The sequence below is a fragment of the Haliotis rufescens genome, unplaced genomic scaffold, assembly GCF_023055435.1.
Source record: "Haliotis rufescens isolate VD_foot unplaced genomic scaffold, xgHalRufe1.0.p SCAF_44, whole genome shotgun sequence".
In the NCBI taxonomy this organism is placed as follows: domain Eukaryota; kingdom Metazoa; phylum Mollusca; class Gastropoda; order Lepetellida; family Haliotidae; genus Haliotis; species Haliotis rufescens.
Window position 1 is genome coordinate 176015 of NW_025964157.1, and position 24732 is coordinate 200746.

Sequence of the window (24732 nt, forward strand, 5' to 3'; positions counted from 1 at the left end):
TCTAGTGGTAGAACGTCCGCCCAGAGAGCGGAAGGTCGGGGTTCGTTCCCCGACCGCGTCATACCAAAAGATGTTAAAAGATGGTACTTGTTGTTACCCTGTCTGGCGCTCGGCATTAAGGGGCTAAATAAGGACTGGTCGGCTCGGAGTGAGTATACTGTGTCTGAGTGGGGTATTCATGTTAAACTGCGGCATGGTATCTCAGTGGGCTAGCACTATAAAATCGGTATCAGTCCGGACTAGTACAAGCAGCCACACACACACACACACGTGCATGCACATCGCTATATAAGTAAGAACAACTCTTGGACGCGACGTTAAACCCAGTAACACACAAGTCCTGCATTACAGTGTTCAGCGAGTTTTCCAGATTCAAACAGGGGCGGTCGGGTAGCCTGGTGGTTAAAGCGTTCGCTCGTCACGCCGAAGACCCGGGTTCGATTCCCGACGTGGGTACAATGTGTGAAGCCCATTTCTGGTGTCCCCCGCCGTGATATTGCTGGAATATTGCTAAAAGCGGCGTAAAAGCATACTCACTCACTCACTCCAGATTCAAACGCAGAAAACGGCCACCGGCCAATTGACGTCAGTGTAATGAGTTGTTCTCTAGCTCAAGGTCAAATAACGGTAACGTATGGTGCCAAACACTCTCCCTGCAGTGAGACACTCAAGGGTGCACATGCATGGATTCTAATGTAATGGAAATATTTTTAACTCATGCTACTGAAACAGTGTGTGGTGGTGAAATGAGTTTCCATATTCGACGCCACACTAGCCGCAATCTGCACAATCAACAGGCGCCTGTTGTTGCACACAGGCCAGAAGGTTATCACGCTAATTTGAAACTCCATAATGTAACTGTCAACACTCACAGGTGCCTTGTCTCCGGGACTGAGAGAGAGCATTAGGACAATACAGGCTGCCGTATTTAGAAATGTTTCTTCAATAGCTTTTGCTTGTTCAGTCAAGCCACGTATTTTTTCAAAGATTGACATCCTCTGCATAATCGGTATGTTTTATGCGATAAACAATGGTTTTATGGTGGCCCGTTCAAAAAACAGATTCGCCCCGATGGTATTTGTTGCTACCCTGCCTGGCACTTGGCATTGATGGGATAAAACAAAGACTGGCCGTCTCATGATATCGCTGTTAGCTAGTACCGTTGGTCCGGACTAGTAGTCAAACACACACACACACACACACACACACACGCTCACACACACACACACACACATACACACACACGCACACACACACGCACGCACACACACACACACTCACATACACACACACACAAACACTCACATACACACACACGCTCACACACACACACACACACACACACACACACACAAACACTCACATACACACACACACACACACACACTCACTGTGCCTGTATGATTTCAAACTCCTTGTTACTGTGTGTCTCTGTCGATCACTGCGATGCTGTAAATTGTGACTCATATATGATGGATGGGCCGCTGCCTGCGTTGTGACATATCCTCAATAGACAATGGCACCACTGGTGTACCTATAAAATACAATAATTCCTTGAATATTTGCTGTTATCACTGACGGTGTCATAACGCGTCTCATTCATTGAACACTTTGTGTTATTGGCGGTGTTAGACTTATTCGCTCTGCTGCCAACTACGTCACCATGGACTGTTGCGTCGTGTGACAAATCAGGACACCTGGTGTTAACACTGAAGTATCACATAATCTAATTCTTGAACACCTGGTGTCTTCATCCCCGCAGTGGGGGCACGGGTGGCCCAGTCGTCTAAGGCGCCGCGATTCGCTGTGCAGAGTTGCGTCCCTTGGGCACGCCAGAAACCTATGATTGTGGGTTCGAGTCCCGGTTCGCCCCAATTATGTTTCTAGATTTTTCAGCACCATACCCGTGCTCGTGGATTTCACCGAAGTGGTAAACGTCTGAGACCTGCATCACTTCGGGCTTTCCTCCCACATTAAGCTGACACGCCGCGATATAACTGGAATACTGTTAAAAGCGGCGTTAAACCCAACTCACTCACTCACTCACTCACTCACTCACTCACTCACTCACTCACCCCCGCAGTGACTCATTTGGGTTGCAAAATCAAGTTGATTTTCGACCTTCCTAACCAAGACATTTAACATCAAATCCTCAAAGAACAAATGGAAAAATAGACCCTTCAATGTTTTCCACTTCTGACCGAATTTATCACATCAAGGACTTATGGCTTGCTCCATCACATATTTGCACAAAGGTGAGACAAGGGTCAGGGTGCCATGTTAATCTCACCCACAGGCCAGCTCACCCTGTTGTCCGTGCCACCCACTTCCTCTTATCGACTTTATCCTACACCTCCAGCTGAAAAACTTGTCGGATGTAAGCGGTGTTATGTTGTATACTCTCGTGATGAGGACAAAGTCGGTAATACTATAACCCTCCTCGTACCTGTATAGAAGTGAACGCGGAACAATACCCCAACATCTACTGGTGATAAAATGCCAGTAATCTGTGCAAATATTTTGATCGTTGTTTATTTCTTAGGTAACAGTATGAGTCTCTAACGCAAGGACGTTGTGAAGGTTGGGGGTGATTGTAAGCTGCTTCGTCGTGTCTAAATAATGAATAGGGTTTGTACCATTGTAGGTTCATGGTCATGGTATGACGGTGGCACAAAGCATGGCCTGAACTCTATGACCAATGCGATGTTTCACTTTGTTCAAACGTCTTCAACGTCAAGGCCAGAGAATAACCAGTCTCGATTATCTGCTGAAACAGATTACATGGGGCGCTGAAGAAAATCGCTGTGAAAAACAAGAGTACAATTATTGCTCGGTATTAGTTTATAAATTGTACACTACATTTCAAAAGTCACTTCCCCTGCATCGCGAAACTATTTCGCGATACCTTCGTGATAGTGCCGTGAAAGTATCGCGAAAGTGACTCGAAAAAGGCGCGAAGTTTCGCGTAAGTGGCGCAATGGTTTCGCGTTAATGTCTCAAAAGAGGCACGATAATTCCGCGTTAGTGTCGCAAAAGTGGCGAGAAAATTTCGCGAAAGTTTCGCAAAAATGAAATGTAGTGTACATGTATATCTGATTTCGCAAACAGGTACATGTAAGCGTGGGAGCAGTTTGTGTAGGTGACAATGCGTTTCTCGAAAACCAAATAAAGGTGTGTTTGTGAGGTCGGTTTTAAGCTGCTTTGAACAGTATTTCAGCCGTATCACGGCGTGTCAGCTTGGTGTGGGAGTAAAGCCCGAAATGATGCACGACCCTTTTGCACAAAACGATTTTAGCGTTAAGAACGTCGCAACGACCAATGCTCTAATACAGACTTAAAACAGTCTTAGAGCTAAGATCGCTTCGTGCCAGTGGGCCCAGATCTTGGTGTTGATAAACCACGACAATGATCAGGCCGAATCTGGAATTCGAGTTTTAGACCAACGAGTCTTGACATCTAAGGACGTGTAAGTCCGCTGTCCAGGGTTTGAATATAAGATTGGAATAAGGTACCAGTGTGGCGATATCTGTTTCAGAACACATGTATTTAGAGATGAATTGAAACACTGGCATTTCGGATTCCATTAATTTGTCGTTCACTTCGAATACTCGGGCAGTCAGTGACTAATCAGGTGTCAAGATATGTGATATTTAAGTTTTATTTCTCTTGGATCCTCGAAATGAAATGTCATGAGTGTTTGGTAACGGGCACAGTCAGCGAAATATCGGTGGCAAGACCTGAACATGAATTTGTCTCGCCTTGAATGATGACTGGTAGCGCGAGTCTCCCCTTCCAGGGAAACATCGCCAATGTGGCTACCCGTCACCCATAGAGGTGCTCGTCACCCACTTAACTACCCGTCACCCATAGAGGTGCTCGTCACCCACTTAACTACCCGTCACCCATAGAGGTGCTCGTCACCCACTTAACTACCCGTCACCCATAGAGGTGCTCGTCACCCACTTAACTACCCGTCACCCATAGAGGTGCTCGTCAACCACTTAACTACCCGTCACCCACAGAGGTGCTCGTCACCCACTTTACTACCCGTCACCCATAGAGGTGCTCGTCACCCACTTAACTACCCGTCACCCACAGAGGTGCCCGTCACCTACTTAACTACCCGTCACCCACAGAGGTACTCGTCACCCACTTAACTACTCGTCACCAATAGAGGTACTCGTCACCCACTTAACTACCCATCACCCATAGAGGTACTCGTCACCCACTTAACTACCCGTCACCCATAGAGGTGCTCGTCACCCACTTAACTACCCGTCACCAATAGAGGTACTCGTCACCCACTTAACTACCCATCACCCATAGAGGTACTCGTCACCCACTTAACTACCCATCACCAATAGAGGTACTCGTCACCCACTTAACTACCCATCACCCATAGAGGTACTCGTCACCCACTTAACTACCCGTCACCCATAGAGGTGCTCGTCACCCACTTAACTACCCGTCACCAATAGAGGTACTCGTCACCCACTTAACTACCCGTCACCCACAGAGGTACTCGTCACCCACTTAACTACCCGTCACCCATAGAGGTGCTCGTCACCCACTTAACTACCCGTCACCCATAGAGGTACTCGTCACCTACTTAACTACCCGTCACCCATAGAGGTACTCGTCACCTACTTAACTACCCGTCACCCATAGAGGTGCTCGTCACCTACTTAACTACCCGTCACCCATAGAGGTGCTCGTCACCTACTTAACTACCCGTCACCCATAGAGGTACTCGTCACCTACTTAACTACCCGTCACCCATAGAGGTACTCGTCACCTACTTAACTACCCGTCACCCATAGAGGTGCTCGTCACCCACTTAACTACCCGTCACCCATAGAGGTACTCGTCACCTACTTAACTACCCGTCACCCATAGAGGTACTCGTCACCCACTTAACTACCCGTCACCCATAGAGGTGCTCGTCACCCACTTAACTACCCATCACCCATAGAGGTGCTCGTCACCCACTTACCGTCACCCATAGAGGTGCTCGTCACCTACTTAACTACCCGTCACCCATAGAGGTGCTCGTCACCCACTTAACTACCCGTCACCCATAGAGGTGCTCGTCACCCACTTAACTACCCGTCACCCATAGAGGTGCTCGTCACCCACTTAACTACCCGTCACCCATAGAGGTGCTCGTCACCCACTTAACTACCCGTCACACATAGAAGTACTCGTCACCCACTTAACTACCCGTCACCCATCTTAAAGTACTCGTTCCTTATCCACCTACCCGTCACCCATAGAGGTAGTCGTCACCCATCTATGAACTCGACACATACCCATCACCCATCTAGCTACCCATCCCATCACCCATCCTCCTACCCATCACCCATCTAGCCCAATCACCCATCTAGCTACCCATCACCCATCTAGCTTCATCACCCATCTAGCCCCATCACCCATCTAGCCCCATCACCCATCCAGCTACCCATCACCCATCTAGCCCCATCACCCATCTAGCTACCCATCCACCTACCCATCACCCATCCTCCTACCCACACCCGTCTAGCCACCCATCACCCATCCACCCACCCTTCACCCATCCACCTACCAACCATACATCTAGCTGCCCATCACCATCTAGCTACCCATCCAGTCACCCATCCTCCTACCCATCACCCATCTAGCTCCCCATCACCATCACCCATCTAGCCACCCATCACCCATCTAGCAACCCATCACGCATCTAGTCACCCATCACCCATCTAGCCATCCATCACCCATCTAGGTACCCGCCTAAGTTACCTGCAGCTTGGTCGCCCTGTTCCTCATGCTTCATTCAATGAGGCGGAGTGTCTGCCTGATGTACGTTGATACCATGCTAAATTACCGCAAGCTTTACGCACAACGTATCCCCAGCGCATCCTCCGAGAGTATCAACCTCGGTTATGCATGACATGTTACTATTTCACCCTATTTTCACCCTTGTACTATTTCACCCTATTTTCACCCTTGTACTATTTCACCCTGTTTTCACCCATTTTGTCTTGTAGCTAATACAATATTTATACGACTGTATTCACTATTGTATTACCCGTGACCTGAAAATTTCTACCTGATAATCTCAAATTTATATAACATTTGATATTTTATGAGCGCTTGTTTTGCTATTTGTCGACAACAATTTGTGATCCATAAATGTGTGCCTGTGACTTACTTCAGAAAAGGAAGTGACCTCGTGATCAATGCTCACGTCTCCATGTCTAAATGTACCATAGAGACACGAGACATGGATATCAGTGCATGTTATCCTGATCACAATGTTGGAGCTTCCTCCTGTACTTCATCACTAAGCTGATGAAGAGGAAACGAAGCAGCCTTGAGACGTTGTGTACAACTAACACAGAAACCCACTCTCTTTGAACTACCGCTTTCTAAATGTCTATTAAAGACCTAGATACACCACAATCCACAACAGCAGTTTAATGTAACACGCTGGCGTGTCTGTGCAATATTATTGACCGAGTCGACAACGTGTAATCATTGAGTCGTACGTAAAATCGTCATAAAGACTCCTTGCAACTGTTGAAAATCTTGACCATACAAATTCGGCTCAGCTCTTGTGATACGATTGTCTTGTAGGAAGTAGGCTGTTCTCAATGATTGAACCTGTTTTGTCGTAGATGGGGCTACTGCGTCATTACTAAGATTTATCTTTGACCTGATTGTCTTCTAACGATGAAGACATGAATGATCATACTCCTATGCGATTCAGACCGCCTCCGTGGTCTAGTGGTAGAGCGTCCGACCGGATAGCGGAAGGTCCGGGGTTCGATCCCCGGCCGAATCATACCAAAAGACGTTAAAAGATGGTACCCTGTCTGGCGCTCGGCATAAAGGGGCTAAAACAAGGACTGGTCGGCTCGGAGTCAGTATACTTTGTCTTTGTGGGGTATTCATGTTAACTGCGGCATGGTATCTCAGTGCTATATCTGTTATTGTGGATTGTGGTGTGGTGTCATAACTGTACAACATAGTCTCGCTGTTCCATATCTGCATAACTTTGTCACGTTGGTCTATGGCTGTGTCTCTCTGCTACAATAATGTCTAATATTCTATAATTATGTATACTTGTAATACATTTATCTCGCTATCTAACATTGTCTCTCCGTTCCTTATCAGTAAAACATTGTCTCTCTGTTCCCTATCAGTAAAACATTGTCTCTCTGTTCCCTATCAGTAAAACATTGTCTCTCTGTTCCCTATCAGTAAAACATTGTCTCTCCGTTCCCTATCAGTAAAACATTGTATCCGAAACTACTCACTCACGAAAGGTGTAAATATATTTTGTCTGACCCACAACTTTTTTGGTTGTATATTTGTTTGCTGTATAACGCTGTTGGTTGGTTGGTTTACGCCCAAATCAGCAATATTCCAGCTATATGATGGCGGTCTGTAAATATTTGGATTTGGACCAGTGATTGGCATGATGAGCATCGATCTACGCAATGATACAATGACATGCATTTACCAGTCAGTGAGCCTGACCACCCGATCCCGTCAGTCGCCTCTTACGACAAGCATGGTTTATTGAAGACCAATTCTAACCCGGATCTTCATGGGTTCTGACCCATATCTGTGCATCACTGACGTTTGTCGACATATCAATGCCTCGTTCTTCTCTAATCAAAAATGAAGAGGGTGTTCGTTGTTATGAACCGCGATTCCACTCAGAGTCGAAACCATTGATTCCACACTTCATCGGTGCACGAACATAATTCAATAACGCCGATCTTTCTTGCATTTGTCCATTCCAATCAGATACCACCTAATATTCATCTCACTGCTTTGTGCCATCGCATCAATTAGGCTGTCGTTTCAGGCCTGCGGTCATGAGTTTTTCTACACCAACCATACAGACGAACGGGATTAAATAGCACGCGAGAAGTGTTTTGTGGGTGGTGTTATTGGATTGCTGGTAATGCCACGGACGTCTGTGATTGAAAGCCAGTAGATATTTTGTGAAAGCTAAAAACTGCGTGGCTGTTTGACCTTTCCTGAACAGATGCTTGGTGATATGGTGACACATAAAATCAAATCAGTGTTCTGTTACTCACTTCCCCATCACAGACAGCTTGCTCCTGTTCTTTGTCACAGACGGTATTAATCCGTTATTCGCAACACAAATCTTGAAACATGACGGTGTCACATACCAAAGAAGCATCCATTCAAATTTAATCTGTCATCTGATATTCTCACGTCAAATTGCTGCAAGACCGCTGATGCGACACAAAGTCCGATTTACCAGTCACTTGTTAGTCCATCACTGGGGGCGGTCGGGTAGCCTAGTGGTTAAAGCGTTCGCTCGTCACGCCGAAGACCCGGGTTCGATTCCCGACATGGGTACAATGTGTGAAGCCCATTTCTGTTGTCCCCCGCCGTGATATTGCTGGAATATTGCTAAAAGCGGCGTAAAACCATACTCACTCACTAGTCCATCACTGACTCCGATATATATCCTCAGATGTTTTACTGCAAGTACTTACTCTGGTAACCTTACATTTACTTCCAAGGCTAACCTTACATTTACTTCCAAGGCTAACCTTACATTTACTTCCAAGGCTTACTTTACATTTACTTCCAATGCTAACCTTACATTTACTTCCAAGGCTAACCTTACATTTACGTCCAAGGCTAACCTTACATTTACTTCCAATGCTAACCTTACATTTACTTCCAAGGCTAAACTTACATTTACTTCCAAGGCTAACCTTACATTTACTTCCAATGCTAACCTTACATTTACGTCCAATGCTAACCTTACATTTACTTCCAAGGCTAACTTTACATTTACGTCCAAGGCTAACCTTACATTTACTTCCAAGGCTAAACTTAGATTTACTCCCAAGGCTGAACTTTTATTTACTTCTAAGGCTGAACTTAGATTTACTTCCAAGGCTAACCAAGGCTAACAAAGGCTAACCAAGGCTAGGCATCCCTTGCGGAGTCCCGAATAGGTTCCAGCAACCTATGCTTTTCGTACGTGGCGACTCTGTGGATTGGTTGGCCAGCCTCGGCGACATGATTGATTGCATGTCATCGTACCCTTAACGGCGTGATTCGTTGCTCATATCATCAGACACTGCTTCGTCCTGACCCAGATTCGATAATTTACAGTCCGCTGTGATACTGCTGTGATATTGCTGTGATATATCTGACTGTGGAGAAAAGCAAAACAACTTACTCTCGATATGACCGAATATTTATTTTCTCTGTCATCGAGTGCTTTGTTTGTGTAAACATGTCATAATTGCATCGAAGGGAGACAAATGACAATTGGCAATACCAGCAAGTTTGATTCAAGTCGATCAAAAACAATTTGGTTTATCTGCTTAGGCAATTTAATTATGCATAGAGAGCTTCTTTTTTTGTCTAAAACCAGTTTTCAATATTACAAGAGTACACAGACAGTGGAACGTTGTGGTGCCCCTTTAAAGTTCGTCTTAATGTACATGTTTGTTTGTTTGTTGTTTAACGCCTCGCTCACCAATATTCCAGCTATGTGACGGCGGTCTGTAAATAATCGAGTCTGAACCTGACAATCTAGTGATTGACATCATGAGCATCGATCCACACAATTGGAATACGATGACCTGCATCAACCAAGTCAGCGAGCCTGACCACCTGATCCCGTTAGTCGCCTGTTACGACGAGCGTGAGTTAATGGAGACCAGTTCTAACCTCTGCACGTGTCCTACAATGCAATCCAAACGGTTGCAGTATACAGTTAAACTCCGTTTCACCGGTCGATACCGTTTCCATTTAAATCGCTAGGGTTAACAAACAGCCGGATCAACGAATCAGTGTATCCTGGTAATGCCTCATTGCTTGTACACATGTTCTCAACATGAACTGTCCGGAATGTGTTGTTTCCGGATTAACAAGACTCTGACTTAACGGTTCCTACTGTATCTTCTAAAGGAATGTTAGTTAACCTATAAACATAATGATATGACGTACAATGACTCTTAACTATAAGGGGGCACGGGTGGCCCAGTCGTCTAAGGCGCCGCGATTCGCTGTGCAGAGTTGCGTCACTTGGACACGCCAGAAACCTATGATTGTGGGTTCGAATCCCGGTTCGCCCCGATTATGTTTCTAGGTTTGTCAGCACCATCCCCGTGCTCTTGGGTTTCACCGAAGTGGTAAACGTCTGAGACCTGCATCACTTCGGGCTTTCCTCCTACATTAAACTGACACGCCGTGATTTAACTGGAATAATGTTAAAAGCGGCGTTAAACCCAACTCACTCACTCACTCACTCACTTAAATATTAAATTTCAGAACGAGACAATGTGTCGTTGCACAAATTAAACGTTCATCCACATGTATTAATTGAAGACCGCAGTCAGATGGCCTAGTGGTTAAAGCGTTCTCTCGTCACACCGAAGACCCAGGTTCGAGTCCACACATGGGAGTGAATGACCATAACTCGTAATTATTGATAGACCTTGTTGTGGCTTGAACAATGCACAAACTGGCGTAAAAAAACAACTCATTTGACATTACACCGCAGTAAGGCGGGAGGCTGTATTTTTGGAACATATTTTTTGTAAATCTGCATTTTGGTACTTTTCTAAAGCAGGAGTTTATGATAAACTCACAAACCGACAGGTTACAGTCAGTTGCTTTTACAGAAATGTAACACCAGGCCGTCGTGACATATTTACTGGTACATGTGTTTAACCACCTTCTGTACTCAACATCACTGGCGCTGTGCCTCCAGCATCCTTGTCATCCCTGTGCATCCCAGCCACATCAACCAGCGTTTTTGTACCACACATTGTTCTCCGTTTGACATATCAATCTTTAAAAAACATTGATGTACACTGTACAAATTGGTTCCGTCCTAATTACTTGCGCTCCCTGTCCCATCAACGCTACAGTTTTTTACTTCGCTGAGAGCCATAAATCTCAGCGGACAGACAGCGCAAGCTTACATTCAGTGCATCTCAAGTTGCGCTGTACAGATCCGTATTCCCACCATATGCCATTCCGCAATTTGCAGTCTACCTCCCCGCACGATTGTGTTTTCTGGCATATGTAAGTAAATTAAACTTGACCAGAATCAACTAAACACAGGAGCCTCCCCATTGAAACTGTAAACACCATCTTGCCATGAGCAGCAGTAAAACCCGGATCGTCGAACTTCCCCCTCAATGTGTCGGTGATCATAACAAGTAATTACGGTACCTCCACATCAAACTCTATTAGTACATTTTGAATCCAATTTTCGTGTATATTGTCCAGAACGTAAACATTGGGGTTCACTTTAAACGCATAGGTTGATAAATAGTTACTTACATGTGGCGTTTGTGCTTAATGTTCGTACGTTCACCGATTACCGTTTACCTTGAATCAATGTTCGTTTTTTATCAGAGTCCACCTTTTTACAATAACATAAAAGTAGGATTAAAACGGAAAATGATTTCATTAAATCTTGGATGGCGTGTGGTCTTTTAGGACGTACCGGATCGTATTAGTGCGATTTACATGCAACAATACCCCCGTCGTGATTCTGCCTGACACAAAATGGCTAGATATTCATACACGGCTTATCAAAGCAGAACGTCATATTCACCGTCGATAGAATGAAGCACTTACTTCCATTTCATTTGATCGGAACACATGTGGGGATACGTGTGTCTTTCATCAGCGACATGACACAGAACGACAAAGATTGTTTAGTCTCCATAGACACAGCTCTATGTCGCTACACAGCAAAGGATATGGCTGGCACACTGTATCATAAAGATGCGACGAGGCTTAAACACACTGGGGAGATACATAGATTCATGTTGAAGCGTTCTTGAAATTATGATTTTTGCATTTAAAATGGAAACGAAATTATTTTTTATTTCTTTTCTGGGAACAATCTCTACGCATGAAATGTAATGATGTCATTTATTCTTTCGGCATATGATGTTTTTGGCATTGAAGATCAAGATGAAGTTATTTAGTCTTTCTTTGATGTTTCGCTTTGATTTAGGCTAATGAGTGTGAAGCAGATTCTAAAATACACGGGGGCACGGGTGGACCAGTCGTCTAAGGCGCCGCGATTCGCTGTGCAGAGTTGCGTCCCTTGGGCATGCCAGAAACCTATGATTGTGGGTTCGAATCCCGGTTCGCCCCGATTATGTTTCTAGGTTTGTCAGCACCATACCTGCGCCCGTGGGTTTCACCGAAGTCGTAAACGTCTGAGACCTGCATCACTTCGGGCTTTCCTCCCACATTAAGCTGACACGCCGTGATATAACTGGAATACTGTTAAAAGCGGCGTTAAACCCAACTCACTCACTCTAAAATACACCCCAGGAATATCTTTCAATATGTAACAGCGTAAAACAACTTTATGGATTCAGTTATAATTTCATTCTCGGATGAAATGAAGAAATCTCGGGTAAAGCGAAACCTCGTTAAGTCAGGTGCGTCGAACATATCTTGAGTTATACATACTTCGAGATAACCGAAGTACAGATATATGGCCACGGTGACGATACGGAATCTGCCGAGGCCACAATGGTACTCTTCTTAAACGACATAAATGACACGAGTACCTATAATTATAATCTCAGGTTTAATCGTATATGTAATTGTAGCATGTGGTGTCTTCTACAAGTAAGAGCTACAAAACCCCTTACAATAATCATAACAAAAATCTCTTTTGAAAGCAGGATCCGTTGTACGATTCCGACTATATCATAAGCATGTGTTTCCGAATCGTTATCAAACAATGATGATACCAGGTATTGGCCCCCGTTGGCACCCGTCACACACACATGCAAGGGCAAGTCAATTATTCACGTGCAAAAAAACAGGGAAGATAACAATATGGTTCTAGTCAAAATGGGGAAATACCTATTGGACATCTTTTTTGTCACTGATGCGTCAAATGTGGAATTGTCTCCCACATGTCCATTTATCAATCACAACAATCAGTTTAGTAAGAAAACAACCATTTATAAAACGAATATTGTATCGAGGATAAAATTGATTTTTAAATTCTTGTCTCACCCATCTGTCTGTACAGAAATGATTACAAACTCGTTAACTCTCCGGGGGATCCCACGTCATATACTTAAGTGGTAACTTTCATGAGAATATAGGAGCTCCAAGTTTGACATCAGTCAGTTCCTGGAAACTCGAGATGAAGCAGATTTCAACTTCTTTATGTCTGTTTACGCACGGAAAGAGCAAGAAACAGCCTTGAAATTCTTTATACATACATGAGTCCGTACCATCTAGTGTCTGTGATCACACATATTTTACAATACAATCATGGACAATAGCAACGTCGTAATTGTCTGTTTTTCATTCAAAGTATATCGTTGGAGGCTCTACCATGTTGGATGGTTTATTGGACATATATAAAGATTAAAATTCGCCAGACTAATAAAACATATCCTCAGAGAGTTTTTGAGATCTTATTTATAAACAAAGAGTCATATTCATATCAAGAAAAATGTTTTATTTCCCTCAAGGAACCAAAGAAATGTAATATATAAATCAGTCTGTTTTTGCCTTGATCGTTTTAACCATCACTTCTCAGATAACAGTATCCCAATAAATACCAATTCCAACAAATGCCAAGTTCAGTTTTCAATCTTGGTCTCTGCAAATCAGTGTGATGAACATGACTGACGAGTAGATACCGCGTTGAAGACGACCAGCAACTAGCAATAAGGTAAATTCAATTACAGACTGCTGTCGTGGCCTTCAGAACCATCGACAGTAGCTTGTACAGAGAGTGTCCAATGATTTGATTTCCTCCCTGTAATTGCGTTATGTCCTAATGCAATGTTCCTGGTTCGGTCTGACCTTCCGCTAATTGGTGCAGTAGAACTGCAGGAACTGAAGACGCCTTTGATGCCATTGAGGTTTATGTGAAGCTCTGGTGAAGGTGTGTAAGACATTCCACAAATAACTGATTCTGTCTCACACTGATCATTTGATCGTGGGTCGACCTCATGTAGTACTTCTTTAAACGCCCCGGGACCATTAACGCACTAGGCGATACTGTATTCACTGATATTGAAAGGGACACGTTTGCCCGGACGTCCAAGGCGCCGCAATTCATGGTGCAGAGTTGCGTCCCTTAGGTTTGCCAGTAGCCTATGATCGTGGCTTCGAATACATGTGTGCCCTAATTATACTTCTAGGTTTGTGAGGACCATACCCGGATCGTGTGTTTCAGAAAAGTGGTAAACGTCTGCGTCACTTGAGGCTTTCCGTTGGCACTAAGCTAACACGCCGTGATATAACTAGAATACTGTTAAAGCTGCTTTAATACTCACTCACTCACACAAGTGCCATCTGTGTATTTCACTCACTCACTCACTCACTCACTCAAGTGCCATCTGTGTATTTCACTCACTCACTCACTCACTCACTCACTCACTCACTCACTCACTCACTCACTCACTCACTCACTCACTCGTGTGAAGCCCATTTCTGGTTTCCCCCGCCGTGTTATTGCTGGAACATTGCACGGCGTAAAACCATATTCACTCACTCACCTGTCGCAGGATGACTATGTATGACTGTATTTGTCATTTTGTCAACAGATAAACTTGAGCTGTGTATTACAACATTTGTTTTCCATTAGTTTGAGACGACAACAATTTTAAATCTGACTTAAGAATGGAACTAATGATAACGCCAAAACCTCCATTATTGTTATGGAACCGCGTTTAACGCCATGTTGTAGCGGTCGCTTCGTGCCACCTTAACATGCCTCCATGTACCAAGTAAAGGTATTTCAACCATAATCCCCTCTTGCTGTCTTTTTCCCCACTTGGATACGTATCAAGTTTGCAGTGAAGCAAAATGATCACATGTAGCACACGGTGTGATATTCTGACATTTATACGCGACAAAGGCGGTAAGCTCTGATCCAACACTTAAAGGTTAAAGCTGTATCGTCGTTTAAAACTTGATATAGTGTTTTGTATTCAACTTGAAGAATTGCAACGTAGGCGTGTGCCCAAACGGACAGTAAATCTGTGAAAATATCGTCATCTGGTCCAAACATTTCTTTTATTGCACATTTTGAACTATTTTGTATCGATCCTCAACTTTATTCAACTTCAGTTGGAGATAAAATCTAGTTTCGGTGACAGGCGGACATCATGTTCTCGGTACACGTTTGTCATTTGGATTTAAATCACGCTTAATAATATTCTCTGGTAACCGAGACCTGCAGTATGAAGGATGGAAAGGAGCGTGGATTTGGTGCGTGATTTGTGTAGACAGTTAATAATATAGGTGAAAAACTTGTTTTCAAATGGGGTTTTAATGTGTGCATCACTTAATGTTCCTGAGGAAACACGTGAACAAGGCCGTCGTAGTCACGCTCTGTATGTGTTCAGGGGCGGTCGGGTAGCCTAGTGGTTAAAGCGTTCGCTCGTCACGCTGAAGACCCGGGTTCTATTCCCGACATGGGTACAATGTGTGAAGCCCATTTTCTGGTGTCCCCCGCCGTGATATTGCTGGAATATTGCTAAAAGCGGCGTAAAACCATACTCACTCACTCACTCACAGTATGTGTTCAAAGTTTTACTGATTCAGCTCTCAAACCACACAGTTTGAGTAACTATTTAGCGTTGTTGATATTAAATCATAAACATATATACATTTGTAACTGTATGAATGAACGAATGAATAGAAGGATGGATGGATAGATCGATTGATGGATGGATGGATTGATGGATGAATCAAATAAATAAATTTAAAAAAAATATAATTTTAATTTTTTTTTATTAAAATAAATAAATAAAAAATAAATAAATAAATAAATAAATAAATAAATAAATAAATAAATAAATAACGATGGGCAGTTTGAAAGCCTAGGGTTTCACTCTCCACTTCAAGTCCATATACATATGTAACTGTATGAAGGAATGAATGGATGAATGAATAAATGAATGAATGAATAAATAAATAAATAAATAAATAAATAAATAAATAAATAAATAACAATGGGCAGTTTGATAGCACTGGGGGTACAAATGTATACAATGTGTCAAGTCCATGTTTGCAGTCATTGCTGGAATACTGCTTGAACGGCATAAATTCTCACACAGTCAGCCGTCCAACATGATTCGTCGCCGTTAGCCGGACAATAGGGCCCACGTCATTTTCAGGTTTTCAAAAGTAACAATATATCCAGGATGTCACTTTCCACCCATCTGTGTCACTTTGATCCCATCCTTAAACGTCGCCATCAAATATCGGTAGACGGTGTTGTCTCGACAACAAGCACCATCGCGGTAAGAACGCGGGCAATATTAGCCTGAGGTTCGATTGAAACTAGTCTCAAAGGGGGAAATTTCATTTTCGTGTGAATGAAGCTTTGAATTAGGCTCTAATACTTTACGTTAGATATTGGATTACGAGTTAGGTTTTATAAAACCACACACAGCCAGCCATCAGGAATCATTTTCGTCAATGTTAAACAACCCGCGTTTTTTCCAATCATACAAACATTGTAAACCAATCCTACAGCGGCGTCCACGCTATCATTAAACCCGCCATATGTATTCACCAAAATAGTTCCTGGTTATCCTACAGACTTTATCCAGTTCTCTATGAATGATAAATGTTTGCAGATATATTTGCAGAGAACGTTTTTATCCTTATTCCAACGTTTGTGGTCTTAATGATTCTGTTATTGCCCTGGCGATGTTTTTGTTACGATACATAATAGGAACAAGGCCCCTTTCCACAAAGCGATCTTAGCGCTAAGACATCGTAACTCCAATACCTTAACATGGACTTATGGTAGTCGTACCAATGAGATCGCTTTGTGGAAAGGAAATCTGGTCCTACTTGCTTCATACGATCTTTGTGTTATGACTGTCTTAACTCGCATAGTTAAACATAGATCTGCAATTGCCGTTGCGCTAAAGTGCTTCGTGCATATGGTCCCTTAATTGTGTCTTACAAAATACCATTGCACAAGTGTACACGTTTTCAATTGCATATAAGGGTATATATACTGTGAAAGACATGGCTACATCAAATATATATAAAGCGTCTCGATTATCCGCCGAAAGCAGATATGATTGAAACAACATATTTGAAAATGACCCGTTCTTCAAAGCGCTAAAATATACTCGTATTATTGTAGATAACATGTTACTGAAAATACTGTCTAACCTTCCAAATTTAAATAATTATCAAGGTGGAACATGTGTGGACGTGTGATCTGATTGATAGATATGTAACAATACGTTGAGAATTGCGTCCCCTAGATGCCGACCCGTGAAGATTCCGGGGTAGAATAGGTCTTCAGCAATCCATGCTTGCCGTAAAAGGCGACTATGATTGTCGTAAAAGGCGACTAACGGGATCGGGTGGTCAGGCTCGCTGACTTGGTTGATGCATGTCATCGATCCCAATTGCGTGGATCGATTCTCATGATATCATTCACTGGATTGTCTGGTCCAGACTCGATTATTTACAGACCGCCGTCAAAAAGCTGGAATATTGCTGGGTGCGGCGTTAACAACAAACAAACAAAACCAAACCCCTAGATGCATCCTTTATGATGGTTTGAATCTTAGATTCGTACCATTTGTGTTCCTTGGTTTGTTGATAGCATACGCGTGCTCATGACCTCACTCACTCACTCACTCACTTTACCCGTGAAAATCCGGGGAGGAACAGGTCTTCAGCAACCCATGCTCGCCGTAAAAGGCGACTATGCTTGCCGTAAAAGGCGACTAACGGGATCGGGTGGTCAGGTTCGCTGACTTGGTTGATGCATGTCATCGTATTCCAATTGCGTGGATTGATGCTCATGATGTCAATCACTGCATTGTCTGGAATGCGCCGCACTCAGCTGGAATGTTGCTGAGTGCGGCGTTAAACAACACTCACTCACTCACACACTCACTCACTCACTCACTCACTCACTCACTCACTCACTCCTCACTCACTCACTCACTCACTCACTCACTCTTGTTTCTCCAGACACACGGATCTCTCCAGACATACGAGCTTCACATCATATGATGAAGATGACGGAGACTCACGATACAACTGTTCGGAATTAGCCGCAGTCACGGAAAGTTCCGATGATGACCGATTGGATATACTGCCTTCACCTTCAATCTCCCCACAGATGTGGCGCAGCGTCGAGGATTATGGAAACCAGTCCGACTCCGAATCTTCTTCAGGTACAATGCTTTAAAATGATAGTTAACCGAACACATTCACATGTTTCCTCGATTTCCTCCCGCATTAGGCCTGACACGCCGTGATATGACTGGAATACTGTTAAAAGCGGCGTTAAACCCAACTCACTCACTCAGGAAGACACTTCGAACCTCCATGATTAAATCCTCGTGGTATTGCCACGCATCACACCAATACTGGGTACTTCATGTGTATAGAAAGTATTATAGAATTTACATAAAGTCAAGAAGTAAGGGGTCTTAGTCATTAACACTGATTTTTATCAGTTGGGAGATGGGCGTGATGAGACATCAATCCTGTATACATTAGGTACTTGACTGTTTACGTAGGGGGCACGGGTGGCCCAGTCGGCCAAGGCGCCGCGATTCGCTGTGCAGAGTTGCGTCCCTGGGCACGCCAGAAACCTATGATTGTGGGTTCGAATCCCTGTTCGCCTCGATTATGTTTCTAGGTTTGTCACACCAAACCCGTGCTCGTGTGTTTCACCGAAGTGGTAAACGAGACCTGCATCACTTCGGGCTTTCCTCCCAAATTAAGCTGACACGCCGTGATATAACTGGAACACTGTTAAAAGCGGCGTTAAATCCAACTCACTCACTCACTCACTCACTGTTTACGTGACCGCCTTCGTGGTCTAGGGGTAGAGCGTCCGCCCAGGGAGCGGAAGGTCGGGGGTTCGATCCCCGACCGCGTCATACCAAAAGACGTTAAAAGATGGTACTTGTTGTTACCCTGTCTGACGCTCGGCATTAAGGGTCTAAAACAAGGACTGGTCGGCTCGGAGTCAGTATACTGTGTCTGAGTGGGGTATTCATGTTAAACTGCGGCATGGTATCTCAGTGAGCTAGCACTATAAATCGGCATCAGTCCGGACTAGTACAAGCAGCCACACAAACACACACACGTACATGCACGTCGCTATATAAGTGCAATAATCTTGGACGCGACGTTAAACCCCATTTCACCTCGACTCACCACTGTTTACATACTTGAAACAGGTTAAGCCGTTTTGTTATGACTGAATGTAGGTATGAATGAATTTGCTTTAAAGTCGGTTTCTTTTTCCCGTAGCATATGTTACGATTAATAAAAAACTTGATTCTTATCCATTCCATAAGCGAAGCTCTTTTCTAATGATGATTTTGCGTACTCCGTCATTGACGTGAGATTTAGTGACGTCACAAACGATGATGACGTCATTCACTAGCATTGTTTACGTCATCTGGATACTGTTAGTCTTGTCCATAGAAGAAAGTCCTTTGCCCTTATGGACGAATAATAGATTATTACATTAAAGCTGCAGTATACTGATTTTAGGAGACTGGTGATTTTGTTCACGATTGTACTTCCCTCATTCTGACACGGTAAATATACAGGTCTGACACTCGTTTCATACACTTGGTAAAACACGTACACACTTATATAATATGGGAAGAAGGGTCGCCTAGTGGTTAGAGCGTTCGTTCGCCATGCCGAAAACCCCGGTTCGATTTCCGCCATGGGTAGAATGTGTGAAGTCCATTTCTCGTGTTCCCCGCTGTGATATTGACGTAAAACCATTCACTCACACACAAATTAGCAAACAAACAAAAACAAAAATTCAAATAAGCTGCCTTTGCCTTATCATAGTGGAATTGAATTGGAATCATGTGGGTCGTATTTGGAGAACATTAAAGCCAGCTATGTATGGCCATAAGTGTAGGTATTATGACACTGTTCACAAATACATCCGCTGTTTTTCGTGGCGATTGTTACATTAATTCTTATTTAAATGAATGATCCTTTATCATGGGTGATATTAATATCATATACTAATGCCATTGTGCCATTTTAAAGAAATGTGAAGGGTGAGCTACAGCGGTTCAAGGATAGTTATATATTAAGGGATAGAGAGCACCTTATCATGATATAAAGGCATTGCTTCCGAAAAAGCAAGGCAAATAATATTTGTCCGCTAAAAATATAACATCCTGTTAATATATTGTAACGCTCTTTATCTTTTCTAATGTACAACCCAATACCACGTGCACATTATGCAATACTTGCCTGTGCATCACTTAATCTTTCAAAAGTAGTAAAAATGTGGATGTCAGAGATTCAATATAAATGTTCTCCATCTGAAGAAGTGACCATCAAACTTAATGTTTGCTAATACTAGCATTGAACAGCTTCCGTGCTTGTACTCGTTTCAGGGAAATTGAAACCCTCTTTTAGCTTGACAAGATGAACAATGAATTTGTTGTTTCACTATCTTTCACAGTGCACCGCACGATGCCGTTACGATTCTTTGATAACCCGTGAAGATGCGGGTTAGATTTGGTCTTGTCGGAAACCCATGCTTGTCGGAAGAGACGATTAACGAAATCGGGTGGTCAGGCTCGCTGACTTGGTTGATGCATGTCACCGTATGCCAACTGCCTAGGTCTATGCTCATGATGTCAATCACTGTCTTGAAGCTTTAAAGAGAATCAAAATCACCCTAAATAAAAACTGATATGGTGACAGCATCTCAGGGACATGAAATTACCTTTCGTTTACAGAAATGTATTTCTACTGATACCTGTTAATATTCAACATTCATGGTCATAATATATATATATATATATAAAAGCGAAAAAACCCTCCATAATCAAAAGAAATCTCTGCTAAGAGCAGCTTTGTACGATTCCGACTTTACCGTTATTATTCCATATGACACACTCAAGTCAGTTGACATTGGAAAATTGCTGACTATGGCAAAATCAGAGACGGATGTTTAGATATCACACCGTACATAGAAATCAGTTTTAAAGTGCTTCTCTTTCATGTGTCTCTGATGGGGTTGTGTCTACATTTTCTCACTGAACATGCGATGCCTCGAGGCTCGGTCACCCTGAAAAAAAATCCCAAGATGTATTGATTTCTCAACCGCTGTGAAGTTATACCGAGGCACTCCTAGATCGTTTGCATCAAAGGTCAGGATGAAAACTCCCGCTGCCTTGGTCGTCCCAACTAAAATGCAAAGAGCATCATAAAACGCTTCAACTCTTTTGATCGCACGTCACCAGCTTGTTTTAAATTCTGATTTCAATTTTCTTTTATGAGATGTGAGTTGGGATTGCTGACATTTCAGAGTTCAAAAAGAAAGGAATAATTATATCATATGGTTGTTAAATCCTTTATTTGTTGCCATTTGCATAAATAATACCTGGTGGAATGGATGGATAACCATCGGTAATGGCCAATCAATAGGTTGTTCGGTTTATTCAAACACACAGCATGTGTGTACTTTTGCTTCTGGTTTTACAGAATGTAACATTTGGAATTATCAGAACATTTGCTTGATCAGATTGTGGATGTGTTCGGTATCATGTGTGATCGGGTAGCCTAGTGGTTGAAGTGTTCGCTCGTCACGCCGAAAACCCGAGTTCGAATCCCCACATGGGTACAATGTATGAAGCCTATTTCTGGAGTCCCCCACCGTGATATTGCTGGAATATTGCTAAAAGCGGTGTTGGGTGATTAGAGGTGAACGAGATCGTGGGTTCCTGGGACGGCTAGGGGAGGCAACCGTGACTCCCTTTTGCAATCCGGTACTACTGTCTGCAACTCTAAGTATTTATCGTCAATGTTTTTTAATGTGTTTAATAATATCTTTGAATGACAATTATATGCATATCAGTACTTAAGCATACTCATTCGAATTATGTACATATTGAAGGATCGGTACTGTGGGCAGACATGTGGATTAATTAGGATCGATCAATACGGAGCGAAGGCGATGTTATTTCCCCAGAAGGAAGAAAAAACAAGAAAGAAAGATCTGTGTGATCAGAAATGGTAAAAAATCGACTCGATCAGTAATTAATGCATGAAGACCAATTGGTTACATCGCCATGGTGGTGGAGCCTCGTGATGCCAATACTGAGAACGGGTTGTATAGTGTTCGAATGGCTGCTGGGGTTAGAAATCCGATCCTAATTTTTAACTTCTAGTTTTACAATTACAAGTAGAGATTTCCTATCATTTATATTCAAATTTGGTCATAATGGTTATTTGAATAAGAAGAGAAGTAGCAAACACAGCAGCGGTAGACACTTTGGAAGAGAGGTAGCAAACACAACAGCGGTAGACACTTGGGAAGAGAGGTGTCAAACAAAACAGCGGTAGAAACGTGGGAAGAGAGGTATCAAACAAAACAGCGGTAGACACTTTGGAAGAGAGGTATCAAACACAACAGCGGTAGACACTTTGGAAGAGAGGTAGCAAACACAACAGCGGTAGACACTTGGGAAGAGAGGTATCAAACAAAACAGCGGTAGACACTTGGGAAGAGAGGTATCAAACAAAACAGCGGTAGACACTTGGGAAGAGAGGTATAAAATGCAGCAGTGTGCGATAGTTCAGAATTGAACATGTATGTCTGTCTCTTTCAAGCCTTCATGTGTATAGAGAGCCTTCAATAGTACTAATCTTGTCGAAGTGCATATACGTTGTTTGCTTATTGTGTAACGCCGCACTCAGCAATAGTCCATATATCGCTACGGCCTCTAATGAATGGAGCCTCGACCAGGCAAACCAGTGACTGATCATATGAACATCGTAGAAGTACGATGACACGTAAGTCACCGACCCCCGAGTTGTTTGGCACGCATCGGTTGCTGGGGCCAGTTCTAACCCTGAACCTCCAAGGGGGTGTAAAGCTGATACTAGTCCATCTTTGAATACATCCACTAGTCCGTCTTTGAATACATCCACTAGTCCGTCTTTGAATACATCTACTAGTCCATCTTTGAATACATCCACTAGTCCGTCTTTGAATACATCTACTAGTCCATCTTTGAATACATCCACTATTCCGTCTGTGAATACATCCACTAGTCCATCTTTGAATACCTCATACCAGTCCATCTTTGAATACCTCTACTAGTCCATCTTTGAATACATCCACTACTCCATCTATGAACACATCCACTAGTCCATCTTTTAATACCTCTACTAGTCCATCTTTGCATACATCTACTCGTCCATCTTTGAATACATCTACTAGTCCATCTTTGAATACATCCACTAGTCCATCTTTGAATACATCGACTAGTCCATCTTTGAATACCTCTACTAGTCCATCTTTGCATACATCTACTCGTCCATCTTCGAATGCATCTACTCGTCAATCCTTGAATACATCTACTAGTCAATCTTTGAATGCATCTACTCGTCCATCCTTGAATACATCTACTAGTCCATCTTTGAATGCATCTACTCGTCCATCCTTGAATACATCTGCTAGTCCATGTTTGAATACATCTACTAGTCAATCTATGAATACATCGACTAGCCCATGTTTGAATACATCTACTAGTCCATCTTTGAATACATCCACTAGTCCATGTCTGAATACATCTACTAGTCCATCTTTGAATGCATCTACTAGTCCATCTTTGAATGCATCTACTAGTACATCTTTGAATGCATCTACAAGTCCATATTTGAATACATCTACCATGGTATGGATGCCAAAGACATTTTGTCCCTTTGACAGGAAAACAAAGTGTTACAAGTGATAAACAATAATTTGTCTGATACTTTAGTAATACTTTGGTGTTTTGATGCACAGACTCAATAATGATGAATAAGTACCCTAAGTTGGTTGTTTAATTGATAAATTCAACTTCTAAAATGCCAAATATTTCTTTTTCCATTAACATTTCAAAGCAAATGGATGCAGATCTTTGTTGTCATGGATTTACGTGAAAGTTGGTTAGCCTTGTCTGCGATCCAAGGAACATGTCGACATGTATGTATATTACCCAAAAGAAGTTAAAGAACACACGGTATTTTCATATGTCAAAAGTTAAACTGTTTTGTGTTGTTTTACTATTTTGAGTAGTATACATGCACTACATACATGTAGTTTCCCATACACGTCAGAGACTGTATGATTCACGACACCACAATACGACTTTACTGCGCTGAGAAATTGGATAGACACATTCCCTTCGGACTAGTAGGCTTGTGAATATTTTATCTCGATTATTTTACTTTTAGACAAAACAATAAGGTCTCGCGAGAGGGTGCCTTTGGGGATAATTTAAACTTTCGGTATCACTCTTCAATCAATCTTACAAGTTCTGCTGATGAGGGTTATCTTTTGAGCAATGTCAAAGGAATATGTTGATCTAGATCTTACCCAGTAACTTGATACAGGTTGTATGGCCGAAACTGGTGACATAGCCTCATAGATGTTATTGTTACAGCCTTTATGGATATTATTGATACAGCCTATGATGTTATTGTGAATACAGCCTGCATGATTTTTATTATGAATACAGCCTTTATGGTTGTTATTGTGAATACAGCCTGCATGATTTTTATTATGAATACAGCCTTTATGGTTGTTATTGTGAATACAGCCTGCATGATTTTTATTATGAATACAGCCTTTATGGTTGTTATTATGAATACAGCCTATATGATTGTTATTATGAATACAGCCTATGTGCTTGTTATTATGAATACAGCCTA

General features: G+C 42.7%; 1 protein-coding gene across 8 annotated transcripts in view; it reads left to right on the top strand.

Annotated features, from left to right (window-relative positions):
- The window catches only part of LOC124136023, a 211957-nt gene that overhangs the window by 91587 nt on the left and 95638 nt on the right, over positions 1-24732 (top strand). For all 8 annotated transcript variants that reach the window (XM_046501762.2, XM_046501767.2, XM_046501761.2 and 5 more), the window contains one exon: positions 18004-18209. In XM_046501762.2, coding sequence (XP_046357718.1) covers positions 18004-18209 — 206 coding nt within the window. The remainder of the gene's footprint in view (positions 1-18003; positions 18210-24732) is intronic.